Source organism: Aptenodytes patagonicus, chromosome 18, assembly GCF_965638725.1.
Source record: "Aptenodytes patagonicus chromosome 18, bAptPat1.pri.cur, whole genome shotgun sequence".
Lineage (NCBI taxonomy): Eukaryota > Metazoa > Chordata > Aves > Sphenisciformes > Spheniscidae > Aptenodytes > Aptenodytes patagonicus.
This window is the reverse complement of record NC_134966.1, coordinates 5,165,908-5,179,576: the sequence shown is the minus strand read 5'-3', so window position 1 is coordinate 5,179,576 and position 13,669 is coordinate 5,165,908. Positions and strand designations below refer to the sequence as shown.

General features: G+C 44.2%; 1 protein-coding gene across 1 annotated transcript in view; it reads left to right on the top strand.

The window, feature by feature from the left end:
* The window catches only part of BRINP1 (BMP/retinoic acid inducible neural specific 1), an 89,429-nt gene that overhangs the window by 61,198 nt on the left and 14,562 nt on the right, over positions 1-13,669 (top strand). The window contains exons 3-5 of the mRNA XM_076355370.1: positions 582-772; positions 5,978-6,147; positions 7,452-7,557. Of these exons, the coding sequence (XP_076211485.1) occupies positions 582-772; positions 5,978-6,147; positions 7,452-7,557 (467 nt within the window). The remainder of the gene's footprint in view (positions 1-581; positions 773-5,977; positions 6,148-7,451; positions 7,558-13,669) is intronic.

Sequence of the window (13,669 nt, the reverse complement as noted above, 5' to 3'; positions counted from 1 at the left end):
TCCTTTTAGATGATTTATCAAGCGTATTGTTTTTCAAAATGATCTTTTGCTGTATTCCCTGGTGCTGAAAGATTAAGATGTTTGGAGAAAGTGTTTCCTTCTGCCTTGCTTTGCAAAAGCAGTAGCTACAAAGAAGGCTTGTGGACACAGGGACACAGCAATGATCAGACTGGTCTGGATCTACAGTCTGTCTAACTGACCAGCTCTTTTGCTGACAGAAACTAGAATTTGCTGCTTTATAGAGACGTGCAAGACCCCAAAGTGTGTGAGGGTGAAAGGGTCAGGCTGCTTTCTCTGCAGGGAAATGCAGCCCTCGGCCAGGCATCTCTGGAGACTCTGAGACTACCTCCTCATCAGCCTGGACCCTGATCCTCAAAGTGTGTTGTTATTGTGCGGTAATGTCTCGCTTTCTCTCTTCTCCTCCCCTTCTTGTCTAGCCTTGTGGCCTCACGTGTGTATCCATGTGGGGGTGTCCAACAGGATTGTCCCCTTTGCCATCCTCCTTCCCTGCCCTCGGTGGCTCTCCCTGCCCCTCTGGACTCAAAGTCTCACTCCTGTTGTGTTCCTGTGTTGTCGTATAGGGAGTTTGCCCGTTGGAAGGTGAGGAACACAGCCATCGAGCGGAGGGACCTGCTCCACAACCCACTGCCCCTGATGCCCGAGTTTCAGAGAAGCATCCGCCTCCTGGGCAGGAGACCCACCACGCAGCAGTTCATTGATACCATCATCAAAAAGTACGGCACCCACATCCTCATCTCTGCCACCCTGGGAGGTAGGTGGTAACCTGGGCTGTTTTCTTACGTGGGTGTCAGTGATGGGGTGATGAGGGCACTGGACAGCATCTGCAAACCTTGGCCGTGTTGCATGGAGGCTGGCTGGTAGCACAGAGCCAGGCTGCAGCTCCCCCAGCCAAAGCCTGTCTCATCGTCAGATGGTGTGAAAATCCCCAGAGTATGAATAGCCTTTGCAAATGAATTCACAGCACAATGCGTGTGAGTTCGGCATCTGTGATACGTGTGCACCTGTGCTCCTCTGACAACGGTGTGTGTGTACTGGTGTGAGTCAAGATAAACATGCTTCATTTAGCCAGGGAGCCTGTCTGTCATTCCTGTGCCCCTGTCCTTAATCTGACAATAGAGCGTGTTGATCACTCTTTCTTTCAGAATGAAACCAAATGCAGGAGGAAAAAACATCCTTTCTTGCTGGAACAGGAGGAATTTTAAAGAGCTCCAGGAAAAGGGAGTTCAAGGAGTTGGGCAGGGAGTGTGTGTAGCAGGGGAAGAGACAGCCGTAAAGGCCTGTGCTGAATGCATAAGCGAAAGCAGTAACACGAAGTAGACTTTTGAAAAAACCAACAGTTAAGTAAAGTTCAAAGTATATATGCAGGGACTGCAGAGAGGCTTGTGCGTGCAAGCAGAATATGTCAGTGATGACATAAGACAGAGTACTGTAGTGCCATTAATCCATGTGCATGCACTGCTAGTGGTGCTGCATAAATAATTCAAGTACTGGGTTTTGAAAACAGGAGGGGTGAAAATCAACAAATCCTCTTGATACTTGCTGCTGATTTTTTTTATTTTCCTCTCTTGTACTATTTTTACCATTCTTTACCCCTTTGGGGTGCACATTTAAATGCCTTTCTTTTGAGAACTATTATCTGTAAGAGGGATTCTGCAGTGGTAAAGGGTCTTAATTTTAGTACAGTTTGTTGCTGTTGCTTCTTCTAATGTACCTGACCTCCAGCCTTGCCACATTGCGAAGTTTGTAGTGAACTTTGAGGAATTTCTGGCCATCTGTCTGTTCCCAAAGCATTCTGCAGACACTCAGATGAGACGTAGATGAGATTAGATGTGTGCATATGATTCATGCACAAATTAGGTGGTAGGTAAATTGGCGTGGTTCCATTAAAGTCAAATGGCCTCTCATGTGGCAAATGTCCTTCAAAGAACCTCAGGCTGCTCTTCCAGTCCAGGCATTGAAACCGTCTGCTCCATCGGCAAGAAATGTGAGAGAAAGGTTTCCATGCACTGAAGAGTATGAGTGACTGCCTGCATCAGGCCTTAATGAAGTCTGCGTAAAGATAAACTCCTTTTTATTGAGGAAATTGCTTTTCAGGACCATATTTTACAGAACCCAAGCCAGCCAAGTAAGAATCCAGTAAAGTGTTGAGAGGTTTTTTGTGGGTTTATTTTCTTTCCATTGATATGCCTTTTTCTTCTTGCCGCTCACATCTGTGGAAATTCAAAATAAGAAAGACCTTTGATGGTAAAATATATTTTTAATTTTGCCTGGGTGAGGATGTGAATTATTCACAGTGGCTTGTTTCTTCTCCTGATTTTACAACACAAAATTTTAAATATGGCTTGTAACGAGAATTGGTGTTGGAGAGGAGTGTTAAATGCTCCATCAGCCCAGAGCATAGTGAGCAATGGTAGGAGAGAAAAGAAGGATTTATCTTGGCAACGGCAGTCCCAGAGAAAATGTAGATGAAGCATGAATTATACAAGGAGGACACACTCTAATCACAGTCTGTGGGCTAAACAAGACCACTGGGATATAAAAGCAGACATGTCATGGCACCCTTGCTCTCCCAAGGCCTCAGGTCTCCTCAGAAAAGTTACAAGAATTCTGCTTTGGATTACAGTGGTTTGTAAACTTAGCTTGATGCCTTATTAGGTTGCAAACAAGTGACAAGCACACAGGAAATTGTTTTGCTTTTAAATGCCAGCTGTTGCATGGACCCCAGGAGGCTGGGTGATGGATCAGGCCAGCCCACCTGAACACAGCAGCTATTTTCACACCTGGCCCCATGAGGAACAGCTCTGATGCATTTCAACCTACAGAGCAGCCAGGTCCCCCTGGAGCCTAATAAAAAAACAGCTCTGCCCCAGTTTAGTTCTGACAAAGGGATTGGTGAAGGGTCATTTTGAGGGCATCCATGCTCTGGGACAGAGAACACAGAGCTGAGAACCAATTTGCAGGGAAAGCCCTGAAGGAAAGACAACTTTGAACATAGCATCCGCTTAATAAACGAGAAATTAAGACTTAATAATGCAGCAAAAGTCTATTAACCTCTCTTGAACTAAGGGTTGCTTTCTCATGCGCACTCTCCGTGGGGATGCTGTGCTTTTCCAGGTCTGCACAGATGTACACAGAATAGGTTTCCAGCAACATTATTTCTGCTCAGCACCCTTCACTCTTAGGGACAGTATTTCTCCCTCAGGGGAAGCATCAAATATCTTGGGCTTTACTTTCCTGTTTTCTTCCTCTTCCTCTCAGTGGAGGGGTCCAAACACCTCAGGGAGGAAAAATGACAGCTTTTGTGGGGAAATCACTGATCTCTACTGCCCTAGAGCACAGGTTTCTCCCTTCTGATGTCTACGAGCTGTATCAGCTGCTCATTGCCTGCTTCGTGTTGTCTGGGGACTGAAAGCTAACAGTGGATCTCCTGGTGATCTGAAACCAGTGTTACTGCCTGATGCCACTCAACCCACGCTTCCTGGTTGCTCTTTCTCCAAGGGATCTCCAATCTCTGCATTTCTCTGCTAAAATGAACTAGTCTGGATTGAAAAGGTCCTGATTTTTGCACCTTGGCTATTAAAAGAAGGCATGATATTTTCCGCAAAAAGCTGTTTTTTCCAGTTACTGCTGGAATTAAAGAAGAGTTGATACCTGGAATCCCATAGGTTCCTCTGAGAATTGCAGCTAATGGGAGAATTATACCAGGTTTTCCCTCTCCTTTCACAGCCTCATGAAATGGAGGCAAAGCATCATTTATGTCTGCTGTGTCTCCATGCAGATAAATACTTCTGTTACATGAGAGATACAAAACTTTTGGCTCAAAATACAACACTTTCACACCAATCCAGGCTATCTTCTCCCAAGCCTCTTGACTAACTCCCATGCAGACATTTTTTTTGCTGGCAAACGAGTTATCTCATGAAAATTCACGAAGTCTGACCTTCCTTCAAATCCCCCTGTAAAAGTCACCTCAAAGATGAAACCTGAAAATGCATTGACAGCGGCCAGGCATCTGGTGTGCGGTGACCGCTGTTTCTCACGCTAATCACAGTCATCTTACTACCTTGTGCTTTGCCGGCTGTTTGTGGTATACACCTGTTGTGTTTCATCAGATATGTGGGTTTTAAATCTTCTGGGACAGGAACCACCTTTCTGCTGTTGTGTGGATAGAGCCTGATGTGACAGAGCCTTGATCCCTGCCAAGGTCTGCTCGCACCGTTCAACACATAATAATGTTAACAGTGATAAATGAGATCAAAGCTGGTCATTTTCCAGGGAAAGTGTTTTTGTGAGAAGTAACATTGATAATACTGTTACTACTACAACTTTGATCGTGGTCAAAGGATAGTATGTTATTTTTAACAAAATATTAAAGAGAGAAAGTTTTACATGCCAAACTTTTCCACTTAGTTCCCGTGAAGCCAATTAAAAGATTTAAACCGATCAAATCTTTTGATGAAAAGTGTCTTCTTTCTACCAAAAATTTCCATCTTTCATCTCAAAGCCAAAGGCTCAATCCTCAACATATCAATTGCTTGAAAAACTGAAATCCAATAAAAAATATTTTGATTTTCAGCCAGAATATTTTTGGTCTGTTTTCAGGCATTTGGCTTCTAGATAAAAGCTGGAAAAGTTCCAGGGAAAGCAAGGAGGAGGGCTTACTGTTTGTTTGGTTTTTTTTATACATGCAATAAAAGAAATTATTTGGACAAATCAAACTATTTCAGCTAATATGATTTTTAAGAAAAGTAAGTGCTTGTTCTCGTTAAAAAAAAAAAAGGGGGGGGGGGCAAAAATGCTGAAGAGCAAAATATTTCTTGGCCTAAAAAGTGGTGGTGCATTTTTTTGACCATGCTATCATTGCCAGAGGCAATGTATTCATCAGTGGTTCATCCATCAAATCAGAACAAGTACCATTCTTCTCATTAAGAGAGCTATGTAGAAATGGCACATTCCTACCCTAGGTATCTATTCTCTTCATTTATTAAAATCAGAACTTCAGATGTTAAGAATGCAGGATGGTATTCTACCTTTTTACTCCTTCTATAATGCCAGCCTTACGTTAAGAATGAACTGGTTTTTAATCTGGCTCATACAGCACAAATTGAACTTTTAGGTAAATATTACTTCTCAGCTTCGTGTCCTTTTCATATATCTTTTGTTAGATTCAGGTTTTTGCTAATGCTTAGGATGTTTGGTGCTATCAGGTCTTAACTGCTTCACTCCCAGATTCTCTGTGATTACTGGCTCAAAATCACCTGTTGTCCCTTATCTTGCACAATATTTTTCGCTCTCCACTTCAATTCACTGAATGAAACTCTAGGAGAGGAAAAAAAAAAGCAGAAAGGGTGGTTGGTTTAACTTACTCATTTATTCTTTCCTCTGACTGTTGTCCTTCGCTCAGCCCCCTGTCCTTACCCTTTTGCATGGTCACTGGAAGCTAAAGAGGTACAACTAGCATTTGTTTGTCCTCTGAACCCACCTACGTATCTATGTCCTATTTGCAACTTAAATCATCATTTATTCCTTCTAGAAATCAGGTCAGAGAGAATTGCATAAAAGTGGCATCTTCTCCAGTCAGGTGTGCATCGTTCCATAGGCACTGCCCATAGACAAAAGCGTTCCTCAAATGGGACAAATGGTCTGAATCCTTTCCAACCATTGTGGTAAAGCTATGCTGGCTAATAAACGTCCAAAACGTTATCTACTCAATTCACTGGAGCTGATCTATAAGTATGGTGGACCTGGCCTTTCTGGCTGAATAGAGAAGGAGGCTCACATATACTACACTGAGATTCTGGTACTGGTGAGGAAGGGTGGGTTCATTTAAGAGCACTTTAGGTGTTGGACTTTTCTTTCTTTAGGTGCAACATGTGACATCATGCGTTCCTGTTAAGATGACCCTACTTGGCAGCCTCCTGGGCCTTACTGAAATCTCCTTTTCCTTCTGCTGCAGGAGAGGAGGCTTTGACCATGTACATGGACAAGAGCCACCTCGACAGAAAGTCAGGAAACGCTACCCAGAGCGTTGAAGCATTACACCAGCTTGCTTCCTCCTACTTTGTAGACCGTGATGGCACCATGAGGAGACTCCATGAGATCCAGATCTCTACCGGAGCAATCAAGGTACTGTATCTTGCATTGGGAAGAGAAAGAAGATTGTGTGTCCATACCAATACTGTAGGTATTTGGGGCAAGACTTTGCCAGTCCAGTGTGATGTCTTTTTTGATCACAAGTTGTTTTGTTCCCACGCTGACTTCCCAGGATAAATTGTTCTCTTATGGACCTTACTGAAGAATTTCCCCAGGGCTAGTAATATCTGGAAAGAGGCGAGCATTCAGTGTGATGGTTATGTAGGATAGGAGACTTCCACTATGAGTGGCAGTGACCTGTGGAAGGGAGAGAGGGAACAGATAATCCAGATCAGTGATGGAGGTTGGAAGGGAAAGGCAGGTCTGTGAAATGGGCAACCTTGTGCAACCCAGAAGTATTTTCCTCTTGTGGGTGTAAGACTGCTAAACATCTCTCTCTAATTTACTACAAGAAAAGGTGAAAAACTCAGTGTGGCATTACTGAGGCATGTGGAATGAAACGGACTGAGAGACGGCTTAGGGGTGCAGCAGGAAGGAAGAGGAGCTGCTCAGAGCATACAAAATAGGGAAAATGGCTCTGCAGACAAAGGCTGCCTTCTCTGCAAGCAATCAACCTATACTGGGGAGGGATTTTATTGTTGCAGAGTTCACTCCAGGGAAGGCGATGTGGATGGAGTCATCATTGTTAGCCATTTCTGAAAGGTTTCAGCTCTTGTTATTGTTCTGTGGTGTCTCATGGCTGAGTCTGTTCCCTTCTGGATGGGAAATTGAGTTGAGATATTGAAACAGTGACAGCAGATAATCACCCTCTGTGAATTCAGGAAGGGCAGCTCTCCTCTATGGCTGGAAACCAACAGCAACAACCACAGCAACAGCACTGCAGGTCACCTGTGCCTCCATCTATCCTCAGCACAAGGATGGTGTGCACATATGTTGTGGGAGCACTAGGCACCATTGTGGGCTGGCAATCCATCTCTGTATCTTGCTTTCCAGTAAGAGAAGCCAGGGAATAATTCCTCTACTGCCTTCTGATGTTCTCCAGTGGAGATCCTCTATGAGAAACGTCAGTCTGCAGGACCTCATTGCCAAGCCCAGGATAATATGTAGTACCATAAAGAAAGCAGATACAATTCACTCTATTTTTTCAGCTTGTGAGTGTGCCAAACATTAGCCATGTCTGTTCAGTGTGGGATATTTTTTCCCAGTTAGGGAAGATGCATTTTGGATTGCATCAGCTGGTGACAAGGGGTCATTATATTACAAGGTCTGAACCTGCCTGGGGAAGATGTGTTGCTGCAGTCAAAGGGAACACTCTCTCTTTTCTACATCCTCCATAGGTAACAGAAACTCGGACTGGCCCCCTGGGCTGTAACAGCTATGACAATCTGGACTCTGTGAGTTCTGTCCTTCTGCAAAGCACTGAGAGCAAACTCCACCTGCAAGGTAGGACACAGGAATGAGGGAGATGGTAATACAGGGCATGGAGTGGGGGGATGAAATGAGAGATGGGTGGCCTTTTTTCTAGACCTTTCCCCTCCTCTGTTTGCCGTGATCACCTTCTTCACTGTACGTTCCCAGAAGCAGGACCGGTGGCTTCATATGATGCTCAACACAGCAGAGCAGGGCTTGACAGGGACTGAGCTAAAGGTGCAAGGAACTGCAGACTGGACCCCAGTGAAGTTTCTGGGTGCCCCCTGCCATTGAATTTTGATGGACTTCTTTGTATTATACATACACCAATATAAATAAATGTGACCTTTTCCATTAATATTTAAGGGGCATTCTGTCCACGTCTCTCTTTGTCCCTCCCAAATTGCTGATTTGCGTAAGAGGTTTGCAGATCAGCTTTTGGGACTCTCTAATGACTGTAATCTTTGGGAAAAGTCACAGAGGTTTTATTTGGATGCTAGAAGCCATGGCTTCAGTCCCAGTTGGGGAGCTAGTCCAGAAGTCAACAGATAGAGGTCGTGACTGAATTAATAAATAAATACATGCTGGTTAGCAAGAAGTCAACTTCAGTAGAAGGAGGAAATTCACTGGGTGTGTAATTTACTAAGGTTATTCCCAGGTTTTTGACAAAATAAGGAAATGTGGGATTTAATTGCTCATTTGCCCAGATGGTTTTATTTCTGGAATCCTTGTACTTGCACAAATTTTAATTTTTCAGATGAATGGGCTACATTACATCTTCTGCTTTGAGTATAATTTGGCAAGTGCTGTTTTAATCTTGGTTTCACAGAAACTGGGTTTCATTTACTGAGTCGTGTTGTGGATATATTATTATTTTTGTTATTATTTGCCTTTAAAAATAATAGGCAGGTTGTTTTCACTATTCCGTTGATTATCTAAATCACTGAGTTCTGGTCCGTACCTAATTAACAATAAACAATTTGAGGCTTTTTATATACTGTGATGATGGCTGCTGGTAATGAAAACTCAAGGATGACAGATCAGATAAGTAGGTAAACAGCTAAATAAGCAGACAGCTCAGTTTATAGGCAGACAAATGGGTAAGTAGGTAAATCAACAGATTTACTATTGGCTATCTGATCCTACAAGAGAAGAGAAAAAGCAAGATGCTAGGGAGGGGGAAGGAGGTAGAGAAAGAGGGAAAATTTAGGAGAAAGAGGGGATGTAAGGTGGATAAGGCTGTGATTTCTGATGGGAGCAGACAGAGGACCTCAGGGGTCAACCACACATGGGTTTCATGGAGCTTTATGGCATAACCCAGTGCAGACAGAGGGCAGACCCAAGCCAAAGGAGACAACGAGGGAAGGGATGAAGGTGAGAGCTCTTCCTAATAGAACAAAGTGACCTTTAATGCTACACCTGAGTGTTTTCTGCCTAATCTGGAGTGCGGTTCTTGGGATAATTACCCAGGATCCTTATTCTGCTCTGAGAGGCCTCATTAGGAATTAGTCACAGGGCTGCAAGTAATGGATTGTGACCGAGTCTCCTCTGATCTGATTAGCAGCCGAGCATGAGCTGCTGACAGAAATCCATGTTACTACCTTCGTGTCACTCTGCCTCCGAGGCCAACTCAATAAAAGAGCAGCATCTTTGTGACAGGGAGAATTTCTGTTTCTGAACTTGCTTGCTGCTGCCCAGCCCTGAGAGTCGTCACTTTAAAGACGTGCCCTTTAGGAGATGCAATGGCCAGGCCCAGAGCTAAGCTACCTTCATGCCTGCACGTAGGGTTCGGGAGGGTCAGCCAGCCTGGAGATTTAGGGGAGGACCTGGATGCATGCAGAGTGCAGGGTGTCTGGTTCTGCATCTGTGGTTACATGGACAGAAAAGCATCACTAATTTATAAACCGGTATCCATGTGGACCCAGCATGCATGTACATCTGTGTCAGATGCCTGCACTGGGGTATATATACAGGTACATTTATCACAGTAGCTCAGAAAGTTTCCCTTTTTCCTAGCACTATCTGGGGGCAGGTTCCCCGTCCTGTGCATGGGGAGGGCTGTGTGGTGATGCAGCCTCCCCTCATGGGACTGGGGGGATCCTGTTGTGGGCCAGGATCTCACAGGTGACTGCACTTATTTGCACTTCGTATCCTCCTGTCCCTGCCACCGGCACGAAACTGTCCCTTCACCTGCCTCCACCTATAGTGTGGCTGATGCACGAGCTGCCTGCGCTGCCTGGAAAAGGAGTAAACCAGAGCATGGGAGGGGAAGATTTTAACAGCTCTACAGCAGTCTGATGGGAAATGGGAATTTGTGTTCCCTGGAAAAGTGTCCTAGGCTGAAATTTGAAAATTTAAGTGGAAAAAAGCAGCATTTTGAAAGTTTTGGGAAATTAAAATTCCAGAGACATATCCTCTTGGACAGTGTCAGTATATGTCAATATTACAACATGGCACTATTTCAATAAGATAAAATCCTTCTGTGCTATTCTAAACATTGTGACATTAAGCAGGAAATATTGCGTATTAGGTAGTTACCATAGTGTTACGTCAAATATGGTAATAGAATATTAAAATTTACATTACAATTAATATTAAAGTCTTTGCCAAGATGGGCAGAGCAGTAGTGACAACACAAAAGATTTCAGCTTTTCAGCGAAACAAAATGAGGAAGTATGAAAAATACATTTAGACCTTTCCCTGTCAAAAGTGCTTTTGGAGTCAACATGCTCTCACAAAATGCTTCAATGAAACTGTGTTTTCAACAGAGAACTCTTCTGTGGAAAATGTTTCAAATAGCTCTAATTTAGAGCTGGGAAAATTTACCTTTTTTTAATGCAGGAAGCCTTTTATATACAGTCCAAAGCCAAACATCTCCCTCTAATAGTTTTTCTAGGTGAATTAAGGACATGTTCCCTTGTCAGATGTTTCATATTCTGCCTGTAGTTATCTAAGCCAAACCCATACCAAATCTGTGCTCATCTTAATTTTCAAAGAGGAACTTTACAGAGTGGCAGAATTCCTCCTTCTGATCACTAAGTTACCTTCAAAACTAAGTTATTCTCCCTAACATTTGTCACCAGCAAACTTACCTTCTGCTCCTGAGGCTGCTGTGGAGGACGAGCCCATTCTTTGTGCACCCTGGCTTGGATTGAGGTGTTCACCCCGTGAAACTGGCCCAGTATCTCAGTCTTTGAGATCAGGTTGCCCTCCTGCTCGGCTGCTGAGATGAGGTCGCTTTATCAGTAGACAACACTGAAAGATTAATTTTTTTGTTGTTGTTTGCAATATTCAAGGAAAATTCTTGGAGAACAAAACAGCATCTTGGGATGTTTTATTAAGGTCGTGGTTGGCAGCAGGGCTTTCCCTGCTAGCATGGCTGGCTGCAAGCTGCTCTGTGGGGCTTGTGTGCTGTTACAGTCCTTGGGACTACAGCTTTAAAGGTGGCAAATGAAGCACCCAGAACAGTGGTCTCAACCAGTATGGCCTTCTTACAATCTCATGTTTATAAAGCTTACCTTAAAAATGATTAATCACACCTGTGCTTTACTGAAAGCTGTAATCAATTCAATTTCAGCAATATTTAGTCACAGGGCATGGTACAGAACTACATACGAATGATGGAGAGTACCAGGACTGGGTGAGATGCTACTGGCCCAGTACTTGTAAAACATCTTGCTAGAATCTGGTCACAAGGAAGCTCAATACAAAACCAAAAATATTGATATGAATCTGCCCGTGTCTGAGTATGATGATAAATGTGTAGGTGTTTATGCATATATGTCAAAGTACAAATGTGAAAGCAGGCATGGTTGTATTTCAGTAACCCTAATGCTGATTTCTTCCACAAGGAAATTCCTGGCTGGAAGATCTGAGTCACATGTAATCCCTACAAAATGTTTGCAGTTTTAAAGTTAGGGCTTTGCATTTGGTGTATGCACACTCGTGTTTTGATGAGTAGCTGGGTTTGTGTGTCACTTGTTCCTGGTCTAAGCACATATTTGAATATGTGCTGCTTGTTAAATGCTACAATTAACTGCATGGATTCCAGCAGAACTGCTTACCTGATTAAAGTTAAGTATTTATACAAGTGTTTTGTCAAATTGGTGTTAAGTGTACAGGGGTCTGATTACGTCTTAAACATGAGATTATTTCTTACAAGAGAAGGTAATCCTGGAAATGTTTTTTAGAAACCATGAGTTTTATGGACTCATAAAAGCATCCACATCAGGCACTCTGTAGTGTAGGATGGGACCGTGTTATGATTTGGAGATTACAAGGTATTCATATTTCTGCACGTGCTGAGATACCAACAGATGTTCCTTGCTATGGGATGTGCTTTCCCTGAAACTTTAGTTGCTTTTTTTATCCCTCTCCCCTCCAGAAAAAAGTCTCCAAAGCCAGTATCATTTGTAGCTGGGACCAGACAGCATGTCAGTGCTGTTACTCAAGTTAAAATTCAAAGAGAAAATATGGTGAGCTGAAGAGCCTGCAGGCATTTGGGCCTCATGTTCAAAGGTTGGAGGAGCAACCAGGGCAGGTTGCTCCTCCATGAAGCAGAGAGTGGAAAGATTTATTCATGGGACTTGGACCATGAATAAACAGGGTCAATGCACATCAAGAAGTCCAGCCCGCCTCTCCTGTGAGCTTGCAAGCTCAGTGAGTACAGCAGCCTTCAGGCTCTCCAAGCCCCTTTTGTAGATCTCAGTTCTTCAATAGTGCTGCACTTTCTTTCCATCCTGAACGAAAGTTTTGGAGTCTGGCAGGTGGGACCATCCCTAATGTCAATGTGAAGGTTTGAAAAGGGACCGTTCCTCTGTCGTGGTTGCTTCAGATAAATCCCTAAAAGAGACTGGACTTCAGTGTTCTTCCTGAAGGATGTCAAGAAACATCTCAGGAAAGACCGAAAGGACCTCAAATTGCTGATCCTCCTTAGACTACTTTTGAGGTGTTCGCAGGGATGCTGTAGACTGTGGTCAGCCCCTTGCATGTTCCCTCCCTTCCCCGCAACAGCACCTCAGAAAAGGCAGCAGGATCTACACAGACACGGTGCTTCCAAATGCTGGGATTGAAATCCTTCCTTGTGCAAGTGTCACAAACATCTTCTCCAGCTGAACGTTGCTCTGCGTTCATCCTGCTTGGCGGCTGCAATTGCTCCACACTCGACTGCGAATTAGGTCAGACAATGGGGCAGCTTGCCGCCACCGGGCATGGTGCTCTCAGAGACTGTGCCCTGGCAGTAGCAGGAGGGGAGAGGAAACAGAGGTCCCTGTGCCTTCAACACTCTCCTGATCCCCCCACACTTGGTCTTCCGGAGGGACCTTGTCAAGGCTGAGGTGTCTCTGTGGAACCAAAAGCAAAAGGGTAATGGGGGTCCTTGGGGCACCGCCTGCTGCTTTTCTCTTGCCTGAGGTGAACATGACCCATCACAGAGATGGGCCTGAACTCCTGAAAGGAGTCACAGCCCCTCCTGCCCTTCCTGCACACTCTCATCCTCTGAATTATTGTCTTATTTTCATTCCACTCCAATGAGCTGTCAGCCACAGATAAAGTAATTCAGTGCAATAGAAACACAAACAGATGGGTAATTGACCCGCGTGCCTTCATTACACTGGAGTTCAGCACTGCTGTTCAAGCCATAAACTCCTTTATCTGCCACTCTGAAATCCCTGGGCCTTTTACAAGGAAGGCAAAGCGGGCCAGTCTTCCTGCAAAAGGGAGCTCTCAGAGTTATTGTTGTCTCTGCCTCGTGCACCGCAGATGCTGACCGAGTCTGACAAGCAGGACTCGCCAGGTAGAAGGAAACAGATGTGAATCCTCAGGGACATCTGTAGGGAGCCCGGAGATGGGGGCTGGAGAAGGACAGGATGGAAAAATGTGTACACTGTACACAGAGCAAACATTTAAACTGTTATGTCCTCTAGTACCTGAGCAAGCGTACACCTACACTAATGCCTGCACAGATGGATAGATACACAAACACTTGCTATGGAGAAAGAGACATGGGGATAGATCTCTCGGCTAATGTAAATCTTCAGAGCACCATTGAAATCATTGGCACTAAATCCATTTGCACTTTTATAGGATTTGGCAAGTAGCCTTCCTAGCAGGGAGCGAGCTGAAAAGAATCAGGTACCCAACTCCT